Genomic DNA, 13,873 nt, shown 5'->3' on the forward strand with positions numbered 1-13,873 from the left:
TAACTTGTTTTAAAAAAATGATCAACATTTCTAGTTAAAATAAAAAAAAAACTAGGTACATAAATTATTACGAACATATTACATTACTACATTATAATAGTTCACTGCTTATTTTACATTCCGGGTATCGCAGGTGTTAATTTTTGAATTATTTTATTCTAATATTATTCGTTATTGTAGCTTATTAATACATACAAACAGGAATAGAATAAGAGATAGTTTGAATGATATCATAGCTATTAAAAAATCATATCACTTTAGTTAGGTAAATACAATTAAACAAATACACAAAATTATATCAAGCGGAAGTTTATTGAGTTTTTTTTTTTCATTTAAAAATTATTGTTCATTACAAAATCATTCTTATAATATATGTTTGGGCCTAGTCAAAGGCAACATAGGTATGCCATTTCAATAAGTTTATAAGTGAAACCATACAAATGTTATGTAAGAAAAAAATAATTACAAAAAATTGTCATTGTTTATAAATATGTATATAATATTATAATAATATATACTTATATCTACACGGTTACTTTATTGTATAGTACCTACCTATAGTAGTTTTGTACAATATATTATATCCGTCATACAAACCTACAATACAGTATACTTAAATTAACAAACGATTAATGGTACAACAACATTGTTAATAGTTGATAAATAATTAAATGATTTACGTATATTGTGATCGTACAATATGAAAATATTGATTTGTAATAAAACTCATCTTTTAAACAAATAAATACGTGGACTGAATAATTTATTTTAAATTATTGATCTCTATAACGCATTAAACAATAAATAACTAGCACAATTATTAATATCGTCAAAAGGTATGTTCAAGAAAATACAATTATAGTTCAGTGCTTTTTCTACTTTGAAAGTTTGAGTGATTAATCAATTTTATATCGATTTGATTATTTCAATTTATTTTAGAGAACGATACTTAAAGATTTTTCATTTATATTGCTCGCATATTAAATTACGTTTAAATAGGTTTACGCTGAATGCTTATATCAATTCGTAAAATTATCTTAGAACAGAAAAATATTATGCATATTCAAAGCGAAAAAAACAATATTTTCATGGAATTTAACTGTTTGATTTTTTTTTCTCTTTAATAAAGTAATATGCTGAACATTCGATTTTTCCAACATCTCAAACAATAATTTATATATATTTAAAACGCTGATGAAAATAATTAAGTCTATTAAGCACCCTTAAAAAGCAGTTTAATTTTATTTTTGCTCTAAAATCTTTTTACAATTATTAGTATAATTTAGTTGAACATATATATATATAGTATGTTATATGGATGAAGGTATATGTTTTTGTTAGGTTACATATTTATGCGTGGAAGATGAAAATTACAAATTATGGTGTGGTGTTTAGAAACATTTACGAAGAATATAAAAAAAAATTTTGATTTTAATAGTAATAAATTTAATTTAAATGCAGTTTATTTGATTTTTGATAAATGCTAAACAAAGCAAGTCAATTTTAAAATCAAAATATTTTCATATAAATGAATATTAGCAATAGTATTCATAATTTTTTAATAGTTATAAAATACAAAATAGATTTATCATCATTATTTTTAGGTAAATATGTTATACAATTTTAAGTGTTGATGATAAATTTAAATATATAAATATCAAGTGTAGTCTAATACATGATATAATTCAATGAATAAAGGTAGCTTAAAGTATGTTTTTTTATTGATGAGTTTTAAACTTAAAATATACTTAATATTGTTAACATAATCATTAAATCGATATTTTCAATTATTCCTATGATGATGGATAAAATGGATAAACAATTATATTAAAAATAAAATAGGTACCTACACTATATAGATATTAACAAACCAAATCCTTGCCAAGAGAAGCTATTTAGTTGAATTTGGATTATTATTGGAAATGAACACTAATACTGGAATCGTATTTATTTTTTAAATAATGAGTAATACGAGTTTCGATTATTAAGTATAATATAACAATAAAAAGGTGTAAAAAAATATGTTGTGTGACGAAGACGATTGACAACATCTAAGATTATCACATGCAAAACTTTTATCAAGTTTATTTTATGGCACCCTGTTTGCTTAATATTTGTGCTTTATAAACGATATATCAATAAGAATTAATTGCAAATACAACAAAAGATATTATTTAGAGTGCCAATATCACATTAATCTTACATTTTTAAAAACTATTGTGAAATGCATGAAAAATGATATTATCTACATTATATTTTACAATAATAATTATATATGATATTATATTATATTATTTTTTCTAAATGTTATTGAGTCAGTTAAATATATATAATATCAAAATAATGTTGTATTTTGAATTGTACAATGTAAAATGTTCTTAACAAATTATTTGAAAATAAACAATTAACTAAAACAACAATGTTTAGGAAAAAAATATTATACACCTAGTAATAATAATAAAATAAAATAAAATAAAATACACTTTAGTCGTTACTTATAAGTTTTACAATTTGATGATATGGTCAAAAAATTTTGGATATGTTTTAAAATGATGATGTAAAAATGTAACAATTAAAATAAAAAATAAAAATAAATAAATTCACACATAAATAAATCAATATAATTAAATAAAAATAAAAACATTGAAGCGTGGAAATATAAATAATAATTATACAAGTTTTAATAGTTACTCAAAATATAATCCACTATATAGATGGTTGGGTTTCGTACAATATAATATTATAATATTTTTCAATAATAATTGGTCGCCCGAAATAATCTAGAAATTAGCTACCTATTGTAGCTGGTACTGCATTGATTATTATAAATTATAATTTTCGAAATAAATGATTTGATTTCAGTTGTGATTAATGTATACTATTTTAATAGGTTTAAATTAGTTACAACATAAGTAGATAAGCCGACTATCATTTAAAAATAGTAATTATACTATTCGTTATAGACACATATCTAAATATTTTCAACTATCACGTGCAATCATAACTACCTATTTAAGTTGCAACTATTTATTTTAAAATCACCAATATTTATATTTTTTTAAACGACTAAGTATTTTTCATAAGTACTTAAAGTAGGTACCTATAGAGTTACGTACCAGAAACTTGATAAATATTTTCTACTAACATTTTCAGGATAATATAATTGTTGCGTAGGTATTATATCAATTATTACACGTTAAGACTTAATTCGAATAATTGATAGATTAAAATTGTTTTGATTAACTTCCAAACGAATAATTACGACCAACAATCACTACATAATCAAGAATAGTGTAATATAAAGTATAATATGTCTTATATTACACAGAGACGTTTCGGCCAATTTTATCTACCATTCATAGAACATTATACACAAATACAATCGTCCATCGTTTTAATTTGTATACGAAATCGTCTTATGCCAAAATGTTTAAGTTAGCTAGGTAGGCGTAGCGTGCCCTTTTATCGAATGTGAAAGATCGGCAGTCATATAGTGCGGTTGGTACTTTTATTTCATTAGCAGTCTTTTACAACCGTTCTTGTTTCGAACAAATTAGCAACGGATGGCGCTGCTCGGTCGCGATTTTTATACGTTTTTGTAAACATTTTTCTATTTTTTATCTATCGTCGTACGTTGACTGTCGCATATAAAATACAACAATCTCAGTTCGGGAACATGTATTATAACGATGAACACTTGAACATTCACTCGTGGCGGGAATTCCTCGAACTCTGTTTTACAATCTTAACAAGTGAAAATAATATATTTTTATTGTTCTAGTAATTTTTAACGAAATGAAATCGTAAAAAAAGTACGTGCAGTCGTGTTTTAAAACAAAAGTCTATAAACGCGATTGTCATTTGTTAAACGTTGCTGTAGGTAACTGTACTCCGCTTTTATATTTTGTGTAAGTTTTTATTATACCTCGAATACTCAGGATTTAGTTGATTAGTAATAAGTGGATACGTCACAAGCCATAGGACGATGATGTCTATCTTAGCCGCTGACTCGATCGCGTTGGCGATATTTTAACCCCCATTCGACGAATTTCTTTTATCCATAATCTTTCCATCCCCTTTGAAATTAATGAAATATTTTAAACTGTCAAAGTATACATGAATCAATAATAAAAGCAACCGTAAACCGTTGATTTTTATGCAACGTATACGTATAAGTATGTTTTGGTATGATACCTTAAGTCAACGTTAGTAAAACAGTTAAAGAACTTTTCAAAACGTAATCGTAAAAATAATATTATGTATTTGTTGTGGGTCACGCATAAGCTATACTGCAGTCTGCATTATCGAATTTTTTATCTTCGTTAAACTTATTCGGCTCCATATTGTTGTAATAAAAATAATGTGTAGATAAAAAAAGAGTAAAAAAATGTATTTATCAATTTTTAACGAAAAAGTAATTGGTAAAAATACACGTTTTATGGTTGGCTGTCAATACCATTTGAACGGTAAACTGGTGTGTTATCGTTGTCGGACAAAAGTTCTTGGTAGTTGTGACTTATGATGGTTTTCTAATGAGGCAGAAAGAAACACTACTCGTCAAGAGTGATCATTATTAGGTACTATGTATTTTAATATTTTACTTAGAATATGATAATGTTTGCAATATTATATAGAATTACATAAGTACCTATGAAGTTTCAATAGGGGTCATATACGGTATGGAACTTAAGTATTTGGTTGAGAATCCTATGCATTTGAGCGGCTATGATAAAATTGTATTATCTATTTTATTTTGTGACCGGAAATATTGACTAAAATTTATAGATAAATCAAATGTTATCAAAGTTATTATGTTATTATAAACTATATCAGTGAATTATTAAAAATTTCCTTCATACGTGTAGTGATCGGGCATAAATGTGGATCTTAAAATTAATAATATTTATACAACAAAAATAAATAAACGATATTTTTCGATTGACAACTTTGTTTTTTATTGAATCTAACCATTTAAAAACGGATCTTTTCATCGGCGTATCGACAGAAAATGTAAATTATGCAAGTGTCTGAGTGAATGTAGAGTTTTAATGAACAGTACCAAATAATAACATGTATAGCCTTGAATGAAATATAAAAATCATAACATTCATGTGTTAGAGTTACCGTTAAAGTCGAAGAAGATTATGTAAGACAAATAAAATAATTAATAAACAAATTCTAGAAATTAATCCAGGTTTTAAGGAACTAATAGTTCATAACGGTATTAAATTATTGATATAATTTTAAAAAAGAAAAATGCATAGATTGCTCGTACTACAAATTATCATTACAATATTTAAAACCGCTCAAACGCATTGTACTAAAATTCCCAAACAGCACACCATAGATACAAATGTACAATCAAGAAAGTTAAACGTTCGACTACTTGTTAGATGTATACAATAATAGATTATAAGCTTGGTACAAGATTTATCGGAGTCATAGGATTATATAAGGCGATTCTTGGGGGGAATAGGTTAATGGGCTCTGACTTTCCTTTGACACGAACAAATACATGAAAATATTTTTGGAGAACACTAATTTTTTTATGAACATTTATATTGAACATGTTTTATGCCTGAAAAAATAAAAGATAAATTTAATAATATGTGATGGTATTATTAAAATGAAGAGTGTATAGGGAAAATTGTGTGATATATATTATGCTTATATGCGAATCGCTTCTTTCAGATATCTCTTATTCGTGCCCGGTCACTATGTACTCACACGTATGTTTTATATCAGTTATATCGCACGTTTGACATTCGTCTATGCGGCACGTAGTCGAAAAAACATCACAATAATACACAAAAGTTGCAGTACAGGTACATCTACTTGTACATAGGTCACCTACTTGTTTCTGTCGTTTGGTCTTTAAGATCAGATCATACTGATTGATTATGATGATTTAATAACAATACCTACTCTTGTTTTACAAAAATATTCTTGCAACTAAAAATGCTAAACTTAATATAAATAGTTACATAAAATAAGTTAATTTTCCTTTTAAGTTTGTTGGAATATAGACTTAGAAAAATAATAATCAGCCGAATGTCATATTTTTCCTATAATTTTTTTTTTTTTTTTTTGGCGTTCCAACTAATGTGCGAGTTCGGTACAGCAGCTTTATCGAAAACTACAAAATAATAATAATAATAATAAAAATACTCATTAATAAACGTAAGACCGAGTGTCCCTCAATCCAATCTTTCGAGCTATATGACAGGGAACACGGCTGACTAGTATTTTGAGAAAACAAATCGATTAACAAAATAAAAAAATAACATTTTATAATAATAATAATGATAATAATAAATAATAATTATGTACATATAACTTATAAACAATAGGTAATTTAAATTACGAATATACGTATCTACAGAAATTGAGGGAGCAAACAATAAAAAGATAAAGGAAAGATGAAATCATAATATCCGGGAATACTATACTAATCAAAAACCGTGATTGAGCAAATCCCAGATCACGGCAAAAACAAATCGCATGTGCACACGACATGGCATAGGTATATACAAAAAAAAACGGTTTCAACGAAAATCCTTTTTGACGGCTTTAGTGTGTCAGACTATGATGTCCTTTAAGCGAAGTATGTTTGTGTTTTTGTATTTTTCTTTGTCCACTTTCAGCGATGGTTCATTCTTCTTCGTTTGAGTGTGCCACACCAGTATCTTTAAATAACAAACGAAACACGTCACATAAAGGTGCTGATAAAAATTGATAAGTGTGATTTACTAAGATAAATTCCGATTTACGATCATCTTCACAAAATTCACTCAATAACTGTTTGTACAAAAACTGTCAAGTATATTATTGTACACCATAGAATAAATCTATACAAATATGGTATAATAAGTAAGTCTGATGACAAATTTGACAATGACGATAAAGAATAGGAAGGCTCCCAGTTGTGCCACCTGACAAGTTTAAGTTTATACTACTATGCAGGTCCTTGAACCATTGTCTTTTTAACCTTCTGTGTATGGAGTGGCAGAGGATAGTCTTAAGATTGGAATGCTAGAAGAACTTTGAATATAATTTTTGGGTTGGTAGATTCAGGTCTTAGTAGAGATTTTTGTTGGTTACCTACATACCAAAGGGCAGAGGTTATTAATAGGAGGCAAATAGATTGAAACGATTGCAGGGTTTTGATGTTTGAAGGCTTTACTAAAGAATGAGTAAATTTAAAGAATTTTAATTACTTAACATTTAAAATTTGAAACAATTTTATTTTCATAAAGTTCATTATGATAAGTTATTGGGAAAAATCCAATGAAATATACACTTACTATAAAAGTAAACATTACAGTTCATAGTTAAATTTACAATATAAATGGCATAAATTTCAACTGTTACTAATTCTTAAATTTTGTAAATTTAAGAATTAATAACAATTGAAATTCACTTATTTTTTACTTGTACATTTAACTATTAACCGCTAACTAATATGAAATTACAAATCACGTATATTGGTAAATATCAACCCATAATAATAGACAAATTTACAAATCATAAAGATAAGTAACTTTCAACTATGACCTACTGATAATTTTACACATCAAATAGGTTAATAAATTTCAACTTCACTATGATTGTAAATTTACAAGTTATGTGCTGTAAATTTAAACACATGGTGTTATTAATGTGTGTTGCCACACATTTTGTGTAAATTTACACAAATAATTAATAACAGTGTATAATGTATATTAATCAAACTATTCGAACTCACGCAGTATTCACAAAATATATTATATCATGGTTAAACCCAATTACGTATGTTCTACTCGATCACAATAATATTAGTAGGTAGTTTAGATAATCAAATATTCTCTTTCATTTGATAATGATTTATAAGCCTATAGAACAAACACGTGTATTGTTATAGATTATGTAATGTAACTCTTTTTTTTATTATACATAACGTGTGAAAAAAATCAACAGTATTAATTTTTATAATAATTGCATGTACTCAACCATATACTCGTATTATTGTATTTTCCGAATTTTTTTTTTTTTTTAATTTGAAATATTTACATTATTTATATAATTTTATGTGAGATGAATTATGACTACAGTAAATCAAACTTAGTGTGAATTAATTAAGTGTTGTTAAACTTACAATTCCTAAATTTAATGTTAGTTATTGTCATATTGACTAATTTTTTTAAACCCAAAATGTTGAAAAAATTATAAAATTAAAATTATATTGTTAAAGACAATTATAATTACCAATTAAAGTTGGTACTAATAATTATCTGAGTAATATAGATTAAATTTTAAAATTATTAAAAAAATTAGTGAATATGACAATAACTGCAAAATTAGTAGATTAAAATAAAATCTACTAATCTAATTAATTTAAGTATTTATCAAGATAAATAATCTATAATAATATGAATCACAACGGCAACGTTGCATACGAAATGAGAGCATATATGGGCTATAAATCGGCAGGTAGTACCTTATCTTTCGGGCGCATCTGTCCATATCCCTCGGGGCCCAAATGTACTACTCTGGGGCGCAAATAGGCTGTAGCCACTCATTGTATGTCGATGATACATTTTCGTTTATTTGAAATAATTTGCGAACATCGCACTGTCTGACATAATAAGTGTATGATTAAGACAGCGCAATTTATTTTTAAATTTAGTGTACCTGCATATTATATCCCTATATACTGAATCTACTAAGAAATGGCCGCGATGGAAATCTGTATTTTGACACACGATTTTTGGTAAGTTAAATTTAAAAAAATTAAAATCACTAAATTCCCATTACCAAAAATACCTACTGCAACGAAATGGACGAGAAAAATGTGTTGTAGATTTTTTTTCTTCAAGCTTATACGAAACGGACAGGGTCGATTGCACGTTCAAACAATCTGAATCGGAAGTATCTATTACCTTGTTACGAAAAAAAAAAATGAATAAAACTGTATCAAATATTATGTCTAAATTCACGCAATCGATGTAATAAAATTAAAATGTTGCCGCGTCGCAGTGGAGGTTGTTATAGTGCAAATTAAACCCTAAGAGGACATCACACCAATATAAGTTATCTCTGTCGTACAAGTTACAATAAATGGACAACACAGACAATTTTTATTGTAAGCACTATAATATTTAAGTAAATTATGAAAATAAAAGGCAAGAATATTATTTATGGTCTCTCGTTGGTTTTTTACAATTATTTAAATTTATAAGTGATTTATGAGCATTTTATAATTTTAGTATTTGTCATATTAAACATACTCACAAGTAAAAATAATTGAAAATTAAAAGAAGGAAGATCCAAAATAGATGATATTCTTATAATTAAGTATGATATATTTATTATCGACCTATATGGTCGGTATTTATTCAAATATTTAAACTAAAAACATCAAATAGGGTCTACTGAAAGTACTTATAAGTTTTGAAAACGTATGCGTTTATGAAACAGAGACAACGCATGTAGGTATAACAACCTCTTAAGTAAAGCTACTAGGTATACTCTGGTACTAGTTTACTAAATATATACCAGGTACCTATTTTATAGGTAAGTATACAAGTATAGTGTTCTGTGATTGCAACAAAATATGGTGGTTGTGGCTTAGTATAGGTTTTACCATTTATTTCGTGTGTTGGATAATTGTAAAAAATATACCATTTGTGCATACAATACGAATAGTTTGTTGAAAATTATTATAACACTATTGACACTATACTTTAACGTTGTAGAACACAGACTGTAATTTTTTTTTTTAATAAAAATTGTATACAATAATGGGTAAATAATATATTATGCAATGTGTAATGTTGTAAAATTTAAACACATGGTGTTATTAATGTGTGTTGCCACACATTTTGTGTAAATTTACACAAATAATTAATAACAGTGTGGGTATATAATATATTACATACGCAATAATTTTGAATGTTTTTCAAACCATTTTCCTAGTAATTAATATATTTTTTTTTGTTTCTATCAATATCCAAAATAGTTCTGAAATGATTAAACATTATCAAAAATGATATCGATATTGTTGGAAATTGAGATTATTATCATTACGTAAATTTGAAGTCATACGACTTTTAATTAATTGACTAAAATACGTCGTTTTAATATGTTAGGTAACAGTTTTCGTACATTAGCTTATTGAGGCCATTAAGTCGTGATCAAAGTATTGAAAGAAATAAACATTAATTAATTGATGTATAGCACTTACTTTGGTACAATTATCTGCTTTTAATTCAATTTGATGAGGTTCAAAAGGAGCTAAGGTTCTTAAAAACCCATCTTCTTCGAATCCTGGTTTGTAGGGCATTTTAGCATCGGGCCTCTAAAAAAAAAACACGTAAAACGCGAATATTATAAGCTATCCATAGAGTACAAATATAATTTCTTAGATGTAATATTTTAATTAGGGCCTAGATTTGTAATATTGTTGAATATGCAAATATTTATGCCAAGTTCAAAAATGTGCTAAAAATATACAATATAAAATTCTTTATTGTCGCTTAAAAATACTTAAAATTTTAAAAACTATTGCAAAATAAATGATAAATATCATAGAAATAAAAATATAATTTAAATTACAACTAAGCTATTATCCTTGCCCCTTAATTATTAATTATAAATAGTAAATGATATTATTATAAAATGAACGACAAAAAAGTAATATTAATTTTGGAACAAATAACAACATGAAGTTATAAAATGTGATTTAAGTGATTTATTATTTTCAAACTGAAAATGTTTTGCTTGTCATATAGCATAGATAATAGATATATACTTCGAACATGTATTTTCTACGTCGTAAGACGCATACTTAAAATAAGAAATATCTTCAGGTGAAAACTTTTAAATAATTTCATTGTTCTTGCTTACTTCTCCGCTTAATATTTCACAATTTTTTTTTTAATTTGAGAATACCCAAGATTTTTTAACGGCATACTTGTGATAATTTATTTTTAGTGAATGCTGATCGATACCTCCTTTACATTTATGTTTAACACTTTGAACAAACGCAATAGTTTCTCTGAGATTAAAACCCAATTTTTCTACATTTATGTTATCTATGATGCATTGAAAATGTAAAAGCATTTGTGCCAGTTAATTTTTTATTGAAATATCTATAAATAATTCTTGAACAATTTGAATAGACTTTGCATCACTTTCATTAAATATACTGACGACTTATTTAACTTTATTGAAGTTCTTTTTATAACAGATAGCTGCATCAGGTATTCCAATAAGCAATAATGGGCAGTGGTAGTAAACTTACACTTTGGAGAGATAACACCAACGAGAAACCGTAAGTGACTAATGCACCTAAAAGTCTAGCTGTCATCCGGTAAGCGATAAACTGTAATGCCTCTCGACACTTCCTCTTACAGACTGACAATATAGATGTTATTGTGCCGACCAGACGGTTATTTAAAGTTATTTTACGATGGAAATTCATGCTCATAATAACTTTTACAAGAGTTTAAATCGAATCTGAGTTAAATAAATAAAAAATTTGATTTAATTTTCATAGAATATGCAACTTTTATGCAAATATTACGGAATACGAAATTATAGTCATTTTCAGTTAAATATGCAAAATAATATAAAATTGATTTTAGAATGTACCCATTACGAAATGTCTAAATTTTTGATAGGATCTGATATACAAGGATATGTGAAATGTGGATGTATATTTTTCATTCATACTGAAATTCATTTTTATAACTGTTGTATTTTAATTATTTAACAAATTCATAAAGTTAAAATTATTTGTAAATAAATTAATTAAAAATTAAAATTTATAAAAATTCGGACCGATTTTTGAAATGTAAATATTTGACATTATTATGCATTTTTTCCCCATAACTTTATGATTTAAATAATACATAATATAATATAAATATGGGGCTTTTATAAGTGTAAAGAAAATCAAAATATTTATATTAACTCAATTCATTTTTATTAATTACGAATATCTTTTATCGTATTAAGGTTTTGTCATAAGTAATTTGTTGAGTAATATAAGACAGGTGTTTAATACTTTATAAGGTTTTCTCAGAAGGTCTAAATGTTCGTGAACAACCTATAAGGATTATCTGCCACGCTGAGAAAGTAGGAAAATAATATCTAAAATATTAAAGGCGCGAACGGAAGTAAAAAGTAACCTTTTTGAATTCTTACATTTTATACTTTTTTTAAAAATAAATTTAAGTGCTATGGTTTATTAACTATAAACTATTTAAGTGGAAATTAAATAAAAATTATTTTAATACTCTTAGTGTATTATAATACACGTGTATTAAACTAATACTACTTACAAGTTATAATATTTATTTTAAATATAAACTTTCAAGAACCCATTCGAGTAATAGTATTATAGGTACTTAATATGTTATATGCCATATGGTATTATATTTAATGTCATACCTTTTATGCGTAAAATAGATATTATAAATATGACATAGGCAGAAACGTAAATATAAAAATTCGGCCCAATGTGAAAAATTTAAAGAGCCCTTTTCATTTTTGGAATAAATGTAAAGGAAAAATGTAGATGTATATGTCTTTAATGGTGTATTTTATAAGTCAGTTAAAATAGTTTAAATTATACTTTACAAGCTTTTAAATTTGAAAAGTTGTCAATAATTTGCATGACGTCTACGAGTTCTTTTTCTTCTTATTTTTTTTCAATTTCAACACAAATATTTTTTTAATAGCAAAAAAAAAACAGTATTTAGTAAATCCATCTAGATTTAAGGCCCTAGTGTAGTTGAATTCCGTCTATTTTCGTATTTACGCCACTGGGCATAGGCACTTATTAATTCGTGGAATTAGACACTGTTTAAATTGGTTATTTAGGCATGGGAAAAAAGTTTAGTACAATATGATGGTCTTAGGTACGTCTTTCGTTACTTTTGTTATTTAATACGATAATTTCAAAGAATCATAAAAAAAAATGTTTTAAGCAGCAGGATTACGCATTAAACTTTATTAAATAATATTTCTAGGAAATAGGATAATCGGCTAGAACATAGTTACGCGTGCTAAGTGCTATTGAGATATTTTACTTATTACTACTTACCAATAATGTATGAGCAAATGCATTTTCTGTTATTTTTAATTTATAGTTATAACATACTATAAAAATACTAAATATCCAAGGATATCACTGGTAACGAGATAAACTAATACCAATAACCTTAGGGGCCGGGGTACTCAAGTATTTTATTTATGAAAAATCTCATATAAACGGTAACATATTTTCGCACATTAAACATCCCATATTGTACAACCTTAAAATTTAAATAGTAATCGTTAAAAGGAACCACGGAAAATGAAAAAAGTATTTTTAAAAATTCACTTAGATAAAAATACTCAAATATGCAGTATTATTTCATTTACACTTTTTGTTATGCTTTTATTTTGTTTTAATATAATATGACATGTAGGACGTAGATATAATAATATAGAGCGAAATAAGTTTTTATTTCTAGGAATCTCCTATGTACCTTTTTCCACCTTTTAAAAGGTACCTAACCCTTTTTTATGCCTTTTGGATTTTTTTCATTCTTTATTTTTATTTGTGTAATTGTGTTATTATTTAAGTAAACATTTTAGTCTTGTTAACCATCACCATAATGCGTATATTAGAGTGTTACAAATTGTTTTTTAGAGTATCCCTTAAGTTAATTTTTACAAATGAACTTTTTTTAATTCAATAAAAGTGGTTAAAACATAGGTAAAATGTACATGGATAAAAATTATTTTTCTTGGAAATGTTCCACAAAAAATACAACTAATTGTCCTGGAATGTACATGCTATAATATATTATTTTGAAAACTAATATTAATAGGTACATCATGTTTA

General features: G+C 26.0%; 1 protein-coding gene across 1 annotated transcript in view; it reads right to left on the reverse strand.

Moving 5' to 3' along the window:
• Positions 1-293: 293 nt before the first annotated feature.
• The window catches only part of LOC114120318 (galactosylgalactosylxylosylprotein 3-beta-glucuronosyltransferase P-like), a 49,078-nt gene continuing 35,498 nt past the window's right edge, over positions 294-13,873 (reverse strand). Inside the window, exons 5-6 of the mRNA XM_050205668.1 lie at positions 10,223-10,336; positions 294-6,686 (exon numbers count right to left, since the gene is read on the reverse strand). Of these exons, the coding sequence (XP_050061625.1) occupies positions 6,579-6,686; positions 10,223-10,336 (222 nt within the window). The 3' untranslated portion in view covers positions 294-6,578. The remainder of the gene's footprint in view (positions 6,687-10,222; positions 10,337-13,873) is intronic.

The sequence above is a fragment of the Aphis gossypii genome, chromosome X (assembly GCF_020184175.1).
Source record: "Aphis gossypii isolate Hap1 chromosome X, ASM2018417v2, whole genome shotgun sequence".
Classification (NCBI taxonomy): domain Eukaryota; kingdom Metazoa; phylum Arthropoda; class Insecta; order Hemiptera; family Aphididae; genus Aphis; species Aphis gossypii.